General features: G+C 36.7%; 1 protein-coding gene across 2 annotated transcripts in view; it reads right to left on the reverse strand.

Annotated features, from left to right (window-relative positions):
• The window catches only part of mrc1a (mannose receptor, C type 1a), a 68,005-nt gene that overhangs the window by 17,377 nt on the left and 31,566 nt on the right, over positions 1-19,062 (reverse strand). For both annotated transcript variants that reach the window (XM_056462211.1, XM_056462212.1), the window contains exons 11-16: positions 18,572-18,720; positions 18,229-18,425; positions 15,896-16,011; positions 15,688-15,769; positions 13,635-13,779; positions 903-941 (exon numbers count right to left, since the gene is read on the reverse strand). In XM_056462211.1, coding sequence (XP_056318186.1) covers positions 903-941; positions 13,635-13,779; positions 15,688-15,769; positions 15,896-16,011; positions 18,229-18,425; positions 18,572-18,720 — 728 coding nt within the window. The remainder of the gene's footprint in view (positions 1-902; positions 942-13,634; positions 13,780-15,687; positions 15,770-15,895; positions 16,012-18,228; positions 18,426-18,571; positions 18,721-19,062) is intronic.

Raw genomic sequence — 19,062 nt, forward strand, 5'->3', positions numbered from 1 at the left:
GAATAAAACACTTAAAAAAAATTTTAAAGCCATTTTAACGTCAAAATTATTAGCCCCTTTAAGCTATTTTTTTTCGATTGTCTACAGAACAATACAATACAATAATTTGCCTAATTACCCTAATCTGCCTAGGTAACCTAACAAACCTAGATAAGCTTTTAAATGTCACTTTAGGCTGTATAGAAGTGTCTTGAAAAATATCTAGTAAAATATTATTTACTATCATTAGGGCAAAGATAAAATAAATCAGTTATTAGAGATGAGTTATTAAAACTATTATGCTTAGAAATGTGTTGAACAAATCTTCTCTCCATTAAACAGAAATTGGGGAAAAAATAAACAGGGGGGTGAATAATTCAGGGGGGCTAATAATTCTGACTTCAACTGTATATATATATATATATATATATATATATATATATATATATATATATATATATATATATATATATATATGTGTGCACTTTCACTTTTGATATACCCCATATGGCCAGTAAAAAATTAATTACTTTGAATCAGACCATATATTTATGTATATATATATATATATATATATATATATATATATATATATATATATATATATATATATATATATATATATATATATACAGAGAGAGAGAGAGAGAGAGAGAGAGACCATATATATATATATATATTCCAAATCTTTCAAAAACTCCCCCCAAAAAAAAAAAAAAAAACATTGGCTTATTAAGTGACTTTGAGAACATCTGAGAATGTGCACAATTTGCATCACAACATTTATTTATTTATTTATTTATTTATTTATTTATTTATTTATTTATTTATTTATTCAAAATATTTTGAGAAATGTAACATTTGAAAATAGAATGAATAAAGTACCTTATTTTGAATGAATATTGTACCTACTGTGACCTTACCTTGGGTTACGGTAGTTGGTGGAGATTTTGGAGTTGTACCTATTGAACAAACAATAAAACAACAGTATTTGAAATCTGCACTTAATTGAATTGAACTGCCTGTGCACCTTATAAGTAGTTAGCTAAATCAGAATATAAAACAAAACTGCATATAATAACACTAAAATACATTATTCATAGCAACCAACCATTATTTAAAAGAAAAAACATTAAGTTCAACACCATCTTCATTTGTCTATGTTTCAGACACAGGCCCAGTAATTCACTTACACCAGAGTGAGCATAGGTCAAAATACAAAGCTAATGAGATTATTTAACCTATCACTGGCAAAGACATTGACAAATGGTCACTGAACATGTTCAGTCAGTACAGTACAACAGCAACAGACACTGACTGGGGTAACAGACTGATTCAACAAACATATCTGTTGTCGCTGGTTCTCAGAAATTGATAGGTGTGTGCATTTGAATTGTATAGCTATTGTTACTAATAGAATATAAAATATAAGCACTGTATACACAGTATTGTGCAAAAGGCTTTGGCCACCATTAAATTAGTTTTTTAGCTCTGGTATAATGACCACACACACACACGCACGCTTGCACGCACGCACGCACGCACGCACGCACACAACACACACACACACACACACACACACACACACACACACACACACACACACACACACACACACACACACACACACACACACACACACACACACACACAGTCAAGCCCAAAATTATTCATACTGCAGGATTATGAATAATTTCGGGTTTAGTTGTATATACCCTTATTTATACCATGATAAACCCTTGTAGTTAAACATATGGAGAATATACACAACAACAAATTCAAATGCAATGAGGCTTGGTCCTAAAAAGACAATACAATTTTGCAAACTATCTGTACAAAGTAACAGATACAAAACAGAGAGCCACCTTGAACCAAGTTCACAGTAGATATGGACTGCCCCATGCTACCATCAAAACACCATTGAGACAGAGCTGCACTTTATAAAAGAATGTTCAAAAGACACTCAAATTCAGAAGGAAAAACTTTTATGATAAATAAAAACTGAATTTAAACTTTGAGCGCTTCAATACATTAAACTGGCAAGCATTCAATGTGACCTCCCCTTCCTTTTAAGCAATAACAGGAACCTAGCTTTTATAAACATGAGTGGAAACCCTGGCACTAAACACATATTGAACTGACATTTCTGGAAGATAAATTTTTGGTATATCCGACCATGATTCTTTCAGAATCACTTCCCAAAGCACTTTAATCTTGGGCTATTTTTTTCTTTCTTTCACTATTCAGGTGATTCTACAGTATACTACCTCTGTAATATTCAGTTCTAAACTCTGAGGAGGCCAGTGTTATGAGCAGTGTTGGGGAGTAACTAGTTACATGTAACGGCGTTACGTAATTTAATTACAAATAAATGTAACAGTAATTCGTTACAGTTACTGAGAAAAAAAATATGTAACTAAGTTATAGTTACTTATGAAAATGTTAAGATTACAAATGGGGTTAAATCTAAAAATATTCTTTAAAAAATCTGGGATATGTTGAATAATAATAATCTGTTGCTTTGCCTGTTTTTGATATGCATCGATATTGCCTGATTTGATATTGCGGCTGAAAGGACTACAACCAGTCTGAGAGCTGCCACTATGGCGAGTGATAAAAATGCATTTTGTAACATATGCATTTGGATGTGACATGTAAAGTCACGTGAGTTGACGTCACAAGCAGGTGGCGCATGTAAGGAAGTTAGTGTGCAAGTGAATAATAAAAGAGCTGTGTTTCCTCCAGCATGCGAGTCTATTGTCATCATCACAGAAATACATAAACATCACAATGGCGACGAGGATACTAACGCGATCTCAACCCATGATTTGAAGTTTTGAAGAAATGCTTCCCGTACGTGAGTGAGTAACACTATCACACAGAAGCTGTAGCCATGCAGTCGATGATGAATCAAACATCCATCCAGCCATTTGACACAGAAACAGACCCCAGTTCGATAGGAACTCGGTGGAATAAGTGGATACAGCGTTTCGAAAACTTCATTATTGCAATGAATATTACCGGCGACGCTCGGAAGAAAGCGCTACTGCTGCACCTTGCTGGAGAACGCGTGCATGACATATATGATACGTTTGCCGCAGATGAAGATGAATACACAGAAACAAAAACGAAACTAAATAACTACTTCTCCCCTAAAAAGAATACACAATTTCTTGTTTATCAGTTCAGAAAAGCTGTTCAGCAACATGGGGGAAAACTTGACACTTATCAAACCAGACTGAGGATGCTTGCAAAAGACTGTGAGTTTGCCGATATTGACTGTGAAATAAAAGCACAGTTGATACAAAGCTGCACGTCGTCTAGGCTGCGTAGAAAAGCGCTCAGAGAACCAGATTTGACTTTGGAGGCTTTATTAGACCATGGGAGAACGCTGGAAATATCTGAGCAACAAGCAGCTGGAATTGAACAAAACTCAGTGGCCGCTGTCAGTGCTGTACATCACAATTATAAGCAACAAAGTAAATTCAGAGCAACCAACAAACAGATTTCTAACGTACAATGCAGAAACTGCGGAGGACAGTATCCACATCAAGGTGTTTGTCCTGCTAGAGGAAAAGAATGCAGAGCATGTGGAAAACTAAATCACTATGCAAAAGTGTGTCGATCTAACACTACGAAACACCCTCAACAACGAAAATATAATGATCGTCTACAGTACAAACATAACAGCAATCCACAAACAAGCAAGCAAGTTGCTGCAACATGTGTCAGTAATACACAAGATGACTCATCAAGTAGTGAAGATGCATACGTGTTTGTTTTAAACAGCAACACATGCCAACAACAGCCACAGACTGAAATAAAAATAAACGGCACCAGGGTTAGAGCTTTGATCGATTCTGGAGCTGCAGTAAATATTATTAGCAAAGCAGAATTTGACACGCTTGCACCAAAACCACAAATCAGACCAGCAACAATCAAGATTTTCGCATATGGTTCTGATACTGCTCTACCCATCATTGGAGTGTTCCAGTGCGACGTCAAAGCATCACATTGTGCTACAGAAGCTAAGTTTTATGTACTTCAGAATGATGGACACACTCTTCTAAGCTATGGAACAGCACAAGAGCTCGGATTAAAAAACATCACCAGCTCCGTTAACCATACAAGCACCATTCGTACAGTAGCTGATGAACTATTTGAAAATCATCCAGAACTGTTCAAAGGAATAGGGAAACTGAAAAACTTTCAAGTGAAGTTGCACATTAATCCAGACGTTCAACCTACATGTCAGCCACACAGACGTGTGCCATTCCACATTCGACAGAAAGTAGAAGCTGAATTACAACAACTGACAAACAATGACATCATAGAAATAGTAACAGGTCCAACGCCATGGGTTTCCCCTATTGTGACTCCACCCAAACCAAAAGATCCTGATAAAGTCAGAATTTGTGTTGACATGCGCCAAGCTAATATAGCCATACAACGTGAGCGTCACATAACGCCCACCATTGATGATGTCATACAAGAGCTAAACGGTGCAAAAGTGTTCTCAAAACTTGATCTCAGAGCTGGTTACCATCAGCTAGAACTTCATCCAGACAGCCGATACATCACTACATTCCCCACTCATCTAGGACTAAGGAGATACAAAAGGCTTAATTTTGGCATATCATCTGCTGCAGAAGTGTTCCAGAATGCCGTAGCACAAACGCTACAAGGCATAAAAGGTGTAAAAAACCTCAGTGATGACATCATTGTTTATGGTGCCTCACAGAGAGCACATGATGAAGCGCTCCAAGCTGTTTTTCAGAGACTACAAGACAGTGGTCTTACACTAAATCGTGAGAAATGTGAGTTTAACAAAAACAGACTTGAATTTTATGGATTCATTTTCTCTGACAGTGGCATCTCAGCAGACCCCAAAAAGGTTGCAGCTATTCTACAAGCCAGTGAACCCAAGGATCAAGGTGAAATTCGGAGCCTACTAGGGATGGCAAACTACTGTTCACGATTTATACAGGACTTTTCGACAATCTGTGCACCTCTTCGTGATCTAACCAAAAAAGACACACCTTGGCAGTGGGGTGAAATGCATAAGCAAGCTCTACAACAGCTCAAAGATGCTTTAGCCCGTGCCACCACTGTATCATACTTTGACCCCTCAAAAGACACTGAACTTGTTGTAGATGCCAGTCCAGTTGGGCTTGGTGCCATTTTATCACAAACACAAAATGGTAAAAAAAATGTCATTGCATATGCCAGTCGCGCACTCAGCGACACTGAAAAACGATACTCGCAAACTGAACGCGAGGCTCTAGCCATTGTATGGAGCTGCGAGCATTTTCATTTGTACATTTACGGTCATCCTTTTACTTTAGTGACTGACCACAAGCCCTTAGAACTGATATGGAACAACCCAAGATCAAAGCCACCAGCCAGAATTGAACGATGGGGCCTCAGACTCCAGCCATACCAATTCAGAATAGAATACAGAAAAGGAATTGACAATCCTGCTGATTTCATGTCCAGACACCCTGTGCCAGTTGATGTAGAATGTAACACGAGGGCATCCAAAGTGGCAGAGGAGTATGTCAATTTCATGGCTCTGCAGTCAACACCGAAAGCCATGATGATAGATGAGATAAAAACTGAGACAAAGAAGGATGCCGTGCTCCAGCAGGTTTGCTCCTGCATAAGAAACAACTCATGGCACATAAATACACGAGACCCACTCTTTGCTGACAAACTAAAACAGTACAGAAATGTCAGTTCTGAACTCACTGTGTCTCCGAACGATGATCTCATTCTCAGAGGCTCTAGAATAGTCCTACCCTCTACTCTAGAGCAAAGAGTCTTAGATCTTGCTCATGAGAGCCATCAAGGGGTTGCTAAAACCAAAAGTCTTCTGAGAGAAAAGATATGGTTTCCCAACATTGATCGAAAAGTTGAAGTCATGACTACAAATTGCATTGCTTGCCAAGCAAATACCCCCATCACGCATGTCGAGCCGCTTCAAAGGTCAGAAATGCCAGAAGCACCATGGCATGATCTGAGTGCGGATTTCTATGGGCCATTACCATCTGGCGAATATCTGCTAGTCGTTATAGATGACTACACTCGCTATCCTGTAGTCAAAATTCTCCATTCTACATCAGCAACTACTGTGATACCAGCTATTGATGATGTTTTTTCTATGTTTGGAATTCCCAAAGTGCTTAAAACTGACAATGGCCCTCCCTTCAACAGCAACATGTTCGCACAATTTGCTGTATACAGTGGGTTTCACCATAGGAAAATAACACCTTTCTGGCCACAAGCTAATGCTACAGCAGAGAGATTTATGCGTACTTTAGGGAAAGCCATTCGAATTGCTCACACTCGAGGTCTCCCTTGGAAACAACAGTTAAATGTTTTCCTTCGTGAGTACAGATCCACACCTCATTGCACAACAGGGACTTCTCCGGCTGAACTGCTCTTTCAAAGGAAGATGCGCACAAAAATTCCCATAGCTACTTCAAGTATCATCAGTGCGGATGATGTTGTCCGCAAAAGAGACAAAAGCGCAAAGGATAAGATGAAAGCTTTTGCAGACACTCGAAAACATGCCACACACATTAACATCAAACCTGGGGACACTGTATTGTGCCGGCAACAGAAACAGAACAAACTAACGACACCATACAGTACAAAACCACTCACAGTCACCAGAGTCAAAGGCACTATGGTAACTGCAGAACGACAAGGACACTCTATCACAAGGAACTGTTCTTTCTTTAAAAGACTCAACCAGGAGATGCCTGAGCTTTTGTTTGAGCCAGGATATGGAGATGAAACAGAAGAAAATGTCACACACACAGTCTCTCCAAAATATCCTTTCAGGCACAACCGTAGGCCTCCTGCTTACCTTTCTGATTATGTTTAGGTAAAAAAGAAAAATTGCATTAAAGTTCCACAATGCACATGAAACAGACTGTTCAGATTTTTCAAGTATTCATGTTGCCTAGGAATTTTAATTGTTGCAGAGTTTTCTATGATTGGCAACAGTTAATACTTAACAGTTTGTTACATAGTTATTATTGCATATTAAAAAGTTTGTTAAAAAAAAAAAAAGGAGTGATGTAACATATGCATTTGGATGTGACATGTAAAGTCACGTGAGTTGACGTCACAAGCAGGTGGCGCATGTAAGGAAGTTAGCGTGCAAGTGAATAATAAAAGAGCTGTGTTTCCTCCAGCATGCGAGTCTATTGTCATCATCACAGAAATACATAAACATCACACATTTCATTGCTGGAAATGCAAAAATAATTTCACTCTGAAATCAGAGAAGGGCACATATAACATTATAACAGTTCAGTGCAAATTTGGTTTGCCAGCTGTTAAAATACTTTTGACATCAAAAAGGCTTCAATGTCAAACCTGAGGAAGCATCTGCAGGTATGTAACCTACCCTTTCTTTATTTTATAAAAGCAAATGGTTTAGTCATTATCGTGAGTGTACAGAAATAAAAACAGACCCTTTCATTTTGAATGATATATTATGACTCACAAAGTAATTGATTTGTGAAATTCAGGGCACCAACAGATTCCTCTGGCCAAAGCAATTTTATCACATTAACAGTGTTAGGCAGTACATCGCTACAAGTAGTGACGCTACTACCTTAACTACATGTCTCAGTAGTGTGGCAGTAGTGTCAGTACTTTATAAATCAAATAGCTTTTCAGTAGCGAAGCTATTTTATTTGTGAAGTAGCACAGTATTATCCACACAAGCTACATTTACTGATCGCAGATCAATAAGTGACGGCACCGACATTCACAGAGCTGTGAGGCTGGTGTTTAGTCGATGAAAGTAAATCCATATGATATCGAGAATGACGATTACTTGCGTTACTGCCACCTCTCACTCTGGTCGGTGATGTCGCCAACCAATTAGGTTAACACAAGAAATTACCTTGATGGAAAGATGACTGAGGGAGAGGTCTATATAAATATTTAGTTTACTGTAGTAAAGGCTAAAGTATACTATGGTAATTACTATTAGTTCATGATACTTCCTAATGATACTACATTGTGTAGTGTAAGTTATTAATAAAGAGTTGTAAATGTTTATACAATATAATGCTCATTCCTAAATATTTCCCTTACTATAAATTACTATAGTTTTAATACTTAATAGTTTTGTTGGATTTTTTGTTTTTGCTGTTATATACTAGACTTTTTTCTGTTTAGTACAGCATATGATTTACAGTAAATGTTTTTGTTATAAGGTCTGGTTTTGTGGTGGCTGTACTTTAAAATTTAATTAATATAATCTTAATTCAAGTGATGTAAGATTTTGAAATTCTAACGAACAGAGTGCTACTGTAAGGTCATACCTGCTTGGTATAAATGCTTGAAAAAGATTTAGTTAAAAACATCCATTAGAAATTTAAAAGTAATCAAAAAGTAATCAGATGTAATCATTTACTTTACTTTTATAAAGTAATTGAAAAGGTACACTACTTATTACATTTTAAATAGGGTAATCTGTAATCTATTACATTTCCAAAGTAGTTTTTAAATGAGTTTTTAGTTTTTCAAAGAGTTTTTAAATGCAGAGGCATAAACAATATCAAATCCAGGACCAAATTGTGGTGAACACAACAGGCCAAGGATCCAAAACACAAACTCAGTAGAAGAGCGGGGGTCATATACAGTACAAGGATGGCAGGAGTTATTACAGAATTAGCAACACTACATGCAATCTACAAAGTGTGAAATGGCAAAGAATGATGAAGTAGACAAAACTCAAGTGAAATTGCCATCAAGGTGTGAGAAATCACCCAGTCGAGGCTCGAACCAGCAACCTTCTTACTATGAGGCGACAGCACTACCTACTGCACCACAGCGTTACCTACTGGTAAAATGATCATTACAAATGTGTTAAAATGTGTGTTCATAGTTGTCTAAAATAATGTGATTTTTCGATATATAAAGTTATTTGTTTTGTAAATAGCTGCGTGGCTTTCGATATAGTTTGTTACCTCAGATTTACGCTAACTAATTTGGATGAGTTTCCATTGACGTGGGACACAGAACATAGACTTAAGCAACTTTGCCATGCTTGAAGCTTAGAGGTAAAATATAACTGAAGTTAGTCTCTGTGTGCAGATGGAGGAATCACGAACCATACCTGAGTCTGACTGAAAACAGTGTGCGCTTAACATAAATGGTTAACTTAAGATGTGATCTCAATCGCACCAAATCATGGAAATGCAGCATGCGTGAATGGATAAATCACGTATGAATTGGTCAAGCAGTGTATTTATACGTGTAATCACTTGCTTTTCTGACACACATCCTGTAAATTACGTGCAGCAGATCTAATTCCTAATTTGATTATGTGATTCCAAATCATATATTTAAAATACAAGTTAATGTTTATAGATTTCAAAGATATAAAAATACGTCATATGCACATGCAACATGTATTTCAAAATGTATCAAAAATGGTTTATATATGAATGGTTTTATATACATGAAGCCTATATTTATGAGGTCCAAGTAACATTTCCAGGTATTACCACTTGTATCTGAGATCTTGTCCTTTCAATCATGACCCCAAAGGCATGACCATAGGTGAGAGTAGAAACGTAGATTGACTGGTAAATCGAGAGCTTTGCCTTTCGGCTGAGCTCCTTCTTTACCACAACGGACCGATACATCGACCACATTACTGCTGCCGCTGCACCAATCCACCTGTCAGTCTCATGTTCCATCCTTCCCTCACTCATGAACAAAACCCCAAGATACTTGAACTCCTTCACCTGGGGTAAGGACTTTCCTCCAACCTGGAGATGGCAAACCACCTTTTCCGGTGGAGCATTAGGCCTCGGACTTGGAGGTGCTGATTCTAATGCCAACCATGTCACACTCTGCAGCACACCACCCCAGAGCATGCTGAAGGTCCGTGTTCGATGAAGCCAACAGAACAACATCGTCTGCAAATAACAGAGATGAGATCCTGTGGTCCCTGAACCGGACCGCCTCCAGCCCAAGGCTGCACTTTGAAAATCTGTCTATAAAATTATGAACAGTGTTGGTGACAAAGGGCAGCCATGCCCGAGTCCAACCTGCACTGAAAACAAGTCTGACTTATTGCCAGCAATGCAAACCAAACTCCTACTCTGTTTATACAGGGACGAGATAGAGCACCTGTGACCCCATACTCCCAGAATGCCTTCTCCAACTCCACAAAACACATGTGGACTGGTTGGGCATACTCCCATGAACCCTCCAGCACCCTGGTGAGGGTATAGAGTTGATTCAGTGTACCACAGCCTAGATGAAAACCTCATTGTTCCTTCTTAATCCTAGGTTCAAACATTGGCCGGATTCTCCTCTCCAGTACCCTGGCATAGACTTTCCCAGTCTCCCAATAATAAATATTATTATTAGAAATTAATCTGCCTCGTTTTTTAGTTGCGCAGAGCTGTAGCTGCTTAATTAGGTCTACTACACTACTGGTGAAAACTGGTGGTACTTGGTGAAAAAAACACTGCATTAGAGGGACCCACTCCCTTCCCTAAACCTAACTGATAGTGGTTTTCAAAAGCAAACTATAAGAGAAAGCCATCCTGACCTCATGTTGCTTCTTTGGGTTTCGTTTTACTTATAACCGTCCTTTGCCAGTCTCGAACCCTAGTCCACTCTAATACGTTCCGCCTCCCAAGTCTGGCAACATTCACAAACCAGTCACACCAGAAAAGCTGTACATAAGGAGGCAGGCACTCAGAGGTATCACCCCATAGGATTCATTTTATATATAAATTGCAGCCATGTGTACCCGTGACCATACTGTAAATTTGTTGGTTCTCTGTATCTTTGTATCTCTTGATGTCATCAGCTGCTAACATGTGTTGGCTTCACTGTGAGTTCAGGAGAGAGCACACCCTGCAGGCCATTTGACCCTCAAGCTTCACAAGAGGTGGAAATTCAGGTTCCTCAACTAGCCTTCCCACTCAACACAAACAAGACACAAATTGATAGAATTCAAACCTTTCAGCCTTCATGATGAGGTGGTCTAGCAGCCATTGCAGAACCTGATGAACATGAGGGATGTGAATCTTAAGTGACAGGGATTCACAAATCAGGTTAAGCCTTTGAGGGGTATATAAGGGGCAGGGGCAGTTGTGACAGCCATTTAATGACTACTTATGTTTTAACAACTGCCTTTCTCTCCAAATATGATTTACTGCATTAGCAGTGTGCTTGGGATCCTTGTTATACTGAAAAATAAAATCATTCCCAATCAGGTGCTTTCCAGAACAATGGCTCGATCAAATAAAACCCTTGCTGTATTTTTCAGCATTCACAATCCCTTCAGTTAAGACAATACTATCAACACCATAGGTAAAAATGCAGTCCCAACCCATTTCAAACCAGTCTATGTGAGCTTTAAAGGGAACCTAGGTTACCCTTTTTTTCCAGATTTAATATAAGTCCTTTGTGTCCCCAGAATGTGTCTGTAAAGTTTCACCTCAAAACACCCATCAGATTATTTATTATAGCTTTCTGAAATGTCTGTTTTATAGCTTTTAGTAGCTTGTTGCTGTTTTCTTGTACTGGGCCATTAAGGCTAGTCCTCCCCGCCCACTGTTCTCAGGTGCCTGTCAGCGTGCTTCAATCTCCGCCCTCGCCTGCCTCAGGAAGAAGATCTCACGTAGCGTTTGTGAGAAATACTACAGTAAGAACTTTAACAATGAGTATTTGATGCATTTGTTGTGGAGTTGCAACGATGAGTCACACACAATGTCGTTACAAAGTTCACGCACACACAGCGCAGAGACACACACACAGCGCAGACACACACACACACACACAGCGCAGACACACACAGCGCAGACACACACACACACACACACGCACACGCACACACACACACACACACACACACACACACACACACACACACACACAGAGAGACAGCATGCGCGTTTAGCTTTGCACTGTTTTTGCATGCAAATGTGACAGGATACAGGTTAATCTCCACTGCTGTATGGATATCTGTTATGTTAATGTACAAAATAAACCTGATTTAACATCAACAGGCTGGAATTGAAGCGTTTTCTTTTATAATTGCACTGACACTTGCACTGTGCTGATGAAGTGAATCGGAAGTAAATCGTTGTAATTCATTACACACATGCACTGTTTTAAAAAATTTTAAACTTGTAAAACTCACTCTTGATAACATTTGATGATTGTTGATGATCCTAGCAAACAGAACAGACCTTTTATTCCCGGTTGCTTTGCCCATGTTCTGTCTTGTTGATATGATTATACATGTTACTACAGAGACATGTCAATACGCAGCTGTCAATCGATTCGGTGGGCAGCGGGAAAAAACTTCTACTTCAAGTTACGGTCAGTCTAAAAACCACTCCAATTTATTCTACCGTTTTTATGTTGTTAAATTGAAAAAAAAGGACTGGGTGTGTTTATAGCACCCCAATATGACGGTCTGTACACTATATCTACACACGTCTGTCTAAACAGCTTGAAAAGTAGATTTTTCACCATAGGTGCCCTTTAACATATCTTAGCCTTTTCACCATGTTCCACATGCAGAATATTAGTTTCTTGGCTGCTAAACTCAGTGTTTAATGTGACCTCCTTTGGCATAAATCTATCCTAAAGTTTTCAGAAATGTGTTATTTAATATTACTGTAGGTCTCTTTCAGCACTCCCAGAGTTCTTCATAAGATCTCTTTTTTTGTCCAGGTGATGCCATAATTCATATATAAAACTCAAGTCTGGAATATGTGAAGGCCATTTTATGACTGTCTGTGTTTCATCAGCTGTTTTTTCCCCAAATATGATTTCACTTCATTAGTAGTGTGTTTGGGATCATTATCATGCTAAAAAATAAAACAATTAAAAATGAGTTGCTTTTCAAAAGAATTGGCACAATGGATTAAAACCTGTCTGCACTTTTCAGTATTCAGAATCCATTAATTCCCTCAATATTGCCAACACCACTGGCATTATCTGCAGCCCCAAACCAGGACAGAGCCTCCAACATGGTTCACTGAATGCTGCAAGCACTTATCCTTCCATCTCTGAGCAACTCTTCCTTTCCCATGTATTGAAAAATTAGAAAAAGCCAACTGTAATCCTATGTTTAGATTGTATTCAAATAAAAAATGAAAAAAAGGTCATCACTAAAACAACATGAATACAAAGTGAATATTTAAATTTGTAAGTGTAGCATTAGGATATATTGGGTCAATAAGGTATGAAAATATATATTTTCTCAAATGCAGCCATCCAACAAATGTTTGTGGTAGTAGAAAACCACGGAAACACAATGTATGTAATGATGAACAGCCAGTTCAAACAAATTGCTATACAACTGGGGCTTGAGTTTATAGGAATTATTTTCTGATGGGAACTGAACGTCTTTAGAAAAAAATTACATAATCCTTTCTATTCATCTTGCTTATGAACAATGCATATTCAATTTGTATTGATAAGTACAGTGCTGCTTTGTTTACATTGTAAGATAATCGAATCATGAAATTAAAAGTGAATGGTTACATCCCTACAAAACATCAACAAATTAAATAGTGGCAAGTTTGTATGTGTGGCAAATAGTATGTAATCACAGATTTAGACATACAGCAGTGGTTATGTGCAATATGTACCTATTGCTATCTGGCAAATCCAGTCATTGTAGGCTTCACAATCACGGTCATTCCACTTCCGTCCATAGTAAAAGCTGCTTTCCGCACAGAGCTCTTGATTGTTGTGATTGTTTGGTTCTCCAAATGACCAGTTCTCAAAATCAGACTGGAAAAATACGTAAACACGTATTAACACACAGTAGATGTAAAATGAAATATGTATGATATAGCGAACAATTCCTTTGTCAAAAAAAGCTTTAAGCTAATACATATGACAGCTTAAAAAAAACTGCCATCTAACAAAAAAGTCAATCTCTATGTAGGTAAATATGGGAGCTGAGTTGACTTTGTGGATGAATGGAAATGCTACTTCTATGACCATTATCAGTTTTGTAAACATAATATATTATAATGATCAAGTTCACTATGAAGTACCACAAAAATCTGTATTTACTTAGGTATACCTTAAGTATAGTATATTCCAACATTATTTAAATATACTCCAGAAAACTAAACTGAAGTATACTTAGTGAACTGCTGAATAAAACTAATTCAACACTTTTTCTGGTAACTGGTTTGTTTTAATATTATTATTATTATTTTTTGTCTCTCTCTGTTAACTGCCTTAAAACAATCTGTGATGTATAAACTGCAATATAAATAAGGGTGACTCTCTTAAATGCACATTTTATGTTCATTACAAGAAGTATGCGTAGCTAATGTTTAAGTACAGTATATATGAAATATGCATGGAGTATAATCATATAGTAAGTATACTAAAATATACAGAATGTACTAGACGTACAGTTGAAGTCAGAATTATTAGTCCCCCTTTGAATTTTTTTTTCTTATTTAAATATTTCCCAAATAATGATTTAAACAGCAAGGAAATTTTCACAGCATTTCTTCTGGAAAAAATCTTATTTGTTTTATTTTGGCTAGAAATAAAGTTTTTAATTTAAAAAAACATTTTAAGGTCAAAATTATTAGCCCCTTTAGGCTATATTTTTTTCCGATAGTCTACAGAACAAACCATCATTATACAATAACTTGCCTGATTACCCTAACCTGCCTAGTCAACCTGATTAACATAGTTAAGCATTTAAATGTCACTTTAAGCTGTATAGAAGTGTCTTGGAAAATTTTCTAGTAAAAAATTATTTACTGTCATCATGGCAAAGATAAAATAAATCAGTTATTAGAAATGAGTTAATAAAACTTTTATGTTTAGAAACGTGTTGAAAAAAAAATCTTCTATCCGTTAAACAGAAATTGGGGAAAAAAATAAACAGGGGGGCTAATAATTCTGACTTCAACTGTATACTTGTAAGTGTACTAACTGAAAACTGTTTGGGACTAAATTGACCCATTTTGGGGTACACAGATCTGATGTATGCTTTTAAGTGCTCTAGTGTAACAAAAGTAAACTTTAAGTGCACAGGTAATCCATAATTAAGTATTTTACTTGTACTGCAAGTGAACTTGTAGTGTGTAGTATTCTTTTGTAATATTTGTTGTGAATAATTACTTTGTGAAGGGAAAATTTGCAGTGTGGCCAGGTAATGTATCCCATACTGAAAATTTGAGCTCTGCCTTTAAGCCTTCCATGTGCACACACAATAAAAATGACAACACTTTACAAACTATTAAAGAATCAATATGACCAATTGATATTGCATTGCATGGCAACTTTAAATACTAATTAAGAGAAGGTTTCTGATTTTAAGTCATCAACATAAAGTTTTTTATGATAGATTATATCATTATCTTCTTTTTATAATGAATGTTGAATCCTTATTATTTACAAGACCGTTTTGAAATTCTAAAAAAATTTAATTGAATATTGTAAGAAACAAGTCTTTAGCAGTCAGATAAATCTTCTCACTTTGATTTTTCTTTCCGAATATTCTAAAATATGAAATATTTGAAATGTAATACATTTTGCCAGTAAAAGATACTTACAGTTATGAGAAAGTTACATGGTTGTATTTTTACTCAAATCTAGTTGAAATTTACATAGAAATTGGAGACACGACATTTGTAAATAGAGGAAGCAGTCATAGAAAACACTTACAGGGGTTCCATCTGTCCACACAAAACCAGAATTAATATTCAGCAAATTGAAACCTATCCATGCTGTCTCTCCCATTCCATACCTGCAGGATAGGGACATTTGTACCATCACAAAGCTGTACTATGATATAGGCTGCCAGCATTAAATTGTAATGAACATAAAATAATTGTATAAAATGATGTCAGTGCAGAATGTTTTGAGCACTCACTGTAAGTTGTTGATTTGTTTTTGAGAGTGGAAGCTTGCCAAGTCACCACCAATGGCTTTACAGAAATCCCGAGCCTCAAACCAAGTCTTCTTCTGGTCCTTTGGCCTTGAATAGATCTAAGTAGTGTAAGTTAAAACCATGATTTCTCAAAAAAGGACTTTAAATAACATCATACAATGAATGAATATAGAAAATGATTTATCAAAATTTGATCTTTATGCAGGCCTAGAATGTGTCTTTCCACAAAAATGTGTGGGTTTAACATGCCTAAGTAACCATGCTACTACCAACTAGATAAGGAGACCTTCCAAGTACTTCTAAATCATTTAGGAGGCATAACTTTAAGGTCATTATGAGAATTAATCAAATGAAAAATTAAGTGTGATTTATAAATTTCCCATATATATATATATATATATATATATATATATATATATATATATATATATATATATATATATATATATATATATATATATATATATATATATATATATATATATATATATATAGTGCATCCAGAAAGTATTCATAGCGCTTCACTTTTTCAGAAAAAATTTTATGTTACAGCCTTATTCCAAAATGGATTAAATTAATTTATTTCCTTAAAAAATACACACAATGCCCCATAATGACAATGTGATTTTTTTTAAATTGTTGCAAATTTATAAAAAATAAAAAACCTGAAAAATCTGTATTCACAGCCTTTTCTCAATACTTTGTTGATGCACCTTTGGCAATAATTACAGCCTCAAGTCGTTTTAAATATGATGCCACACGCTTGGCACACCTGTCTTTGGGGATTTTTGCCCATTCCTCTTTGCAGTACCTCTCAAGCTCAATCAGGTTGGATGCTTCTTAACAACATTCTTGCTGTGAGCCAAAAGTCTTAAAACTATAACATAGTAGCATAAATAATTCTTATATCCAGAGGAGCTTTTTATGCTTCTTGTTTTATATATATTTATATGTTTAGACAACAAATAAAGATCTTCTTCCAAACTTATGGTTTGTATTTTTTTACAAAACAATTAGGCAAATATATTTTTAAATACAGTTTCAAGAGTTCTCACTTAGCTAATGATCAATGACAATGTTTGTTTGGCATGCTGTCCCTGGATAAAGCTCTGAGCTCATAAGATCCTCGATCCCTGGGCTCCCTCTCGTTTGCAGGGCGAGAAGGTAGATCTTGAGAACTCCTCTGCCTATTATGGCTAATGACAAATAAGGATACTGCTAATTAAGAGCTTATCTGTGGTGCCAATTTTTTTTGGTCAATTCCCCCATGTTGCATGTCTTTGGACTGTGCGAGGAAACCAGAAAACTTGGGGGAAACCCAAGTGAGCACGAGGAGAACATATAAACTCAGCACTACACATGTCAACTGGCCTGTTAAGGACTTGAACCAGTGACATTCTTTCTGTATGCTAGGGGTGGGGTAACGCAGTGGCGCAGTAGGTAGTGCTGTTGCCTCACAGCAAGAAGGTTGCTGGTTCGAGCCTCGGCTGGGTCAGATGGCGTTTCTGTGTGGAGTTTGCATGTTCTCCCTGCATTCGCGTGGGTTTTCTCCGGGTGCTCCGGTTTCCCCCACAGTCCAAAGACATGTGGTACAGGTAAATTGGGTAGGCTAAATTGTCCGTAGTGTATGAGTGTGAATGAGTTTCCCAGAGATGGGTTGCAGCTGGAAGGTAAAACAAATGCGTAAAACAAATGATGGATAAATTGGCGGATCATTCCGCTGTGGCGACCCCAGATTAATAAAGAGACTAAGCCGACAACAAAATGAATGAATGAATGAATGAATGAGTAGGGGTGGAAGGGGGATTCTTCAAAATGAAGATAACTGAGGTAAGAAACTAGTGAATTAGGAATAATCCGATTGGTGAATCATGAGTTAGCTAATGTGGGACCAGCTGTGGTCAATCATAAGTATACATGATACATGATTCTCTCGAAATTAGTTTATAAATAAACTTCACAAATTATTGAAAAAAGATTCCAAAATTCCAAAATGATGGATTGGAAATCAAATGTGCGCAAATAAATGCGGATTTCACATTTTGTTGGAATCCTAAGCTTAAGACCAAAAAGACCATTATTTTTTAAAGGGATAGTTCAGCCAAAAATGAATTTTTTTAAAATTAATTTCTCACCCTCAGGTCTTTCCAAAAATGTATGACCTTTCGTTCGTTTTTTTGAACATCAATGTACAATTTTTAGTCTTGAGAATTCTTTGTGAATACAGCCCCAGGTCTTTATTTTAACCTGAAATACTTCAGCTGATCCAAGATGTTGCATGAAAATCAAAAAGGAGTGTATTGGTTTACATTTACCTGAATACAGTTGCGTGGATCTTTTTTAGTCCAACCAACTGGACAACTGAGAGGCTGGGTTGTTGGGGGAACTTGCGTTGTAGTAACACCCTCTGCCATTTTTTTACAGATGTACTTCTGTTTACTGTTACAATCCAGCACATCCCATAACCCAGCTGAAGTTCCTGTTAACATGGCCACACAACCTTGGTGTCTTTCTAAAAGGTGAAAAAAGAGATTGATGAAAAGGATTAGGTATTGTATTAGTATTAGATATAGATTCTGACATTACTGCTGAAGTGTACAGAATAAAACATTGACATTTCTAACGTGTCATAAAAAAAGATATTACATAACAACATACCTGGCATGCCTACATTGAAGTGTGTAAATTTGACTTTATCACTGTTACTCCATTGGAAGCTCTCTGGACTTTCAGTATTACTGAGACCAATCCAAAAATATTTCTCAGGCCTAAGACCCACCAAGCTAATGAGAAAAGCATTCTCATACCTATTTAAAGACACAACATTAAAAGAATGTGATTAAATGTGTGCATTTAGATAGTAAAAAAAAACTGTCCAATCAAGAAGTCAAAGATGCACAAACTTTGGCCACAGTGAAGAAACAGATTGGTGAATCTTGCAAAATGCCTCCTCATATTTCAAAAAATCAAAGTGAAAAAAAGACATGTAATAAAGAGACCAAACTGGAACTCAAGATTAGATTATTGTGGCATTGTCATTACAGAGTACAACATAGTCCAGAGATAATCTTAACTGAAAAACATTAATTTTGGAATAAATCATTAACACAATGTTGAATAATATACAATGTAAAGTATATTAGAAAATG

The sequence above is a fragment of the Danio aesculapii genome, chromosome 7 (assembly GCF_903798145.1).
Source record: "Danio aesculapii chromosome 7, fDanAes4.1, whole genome shotgun sequence".
Lineage (NCBI taxonomy): Eukaryota > Metazoa > Chordata > Actinopteri > Cypriniformes > Danionidae > Danio > Danio aesculapii.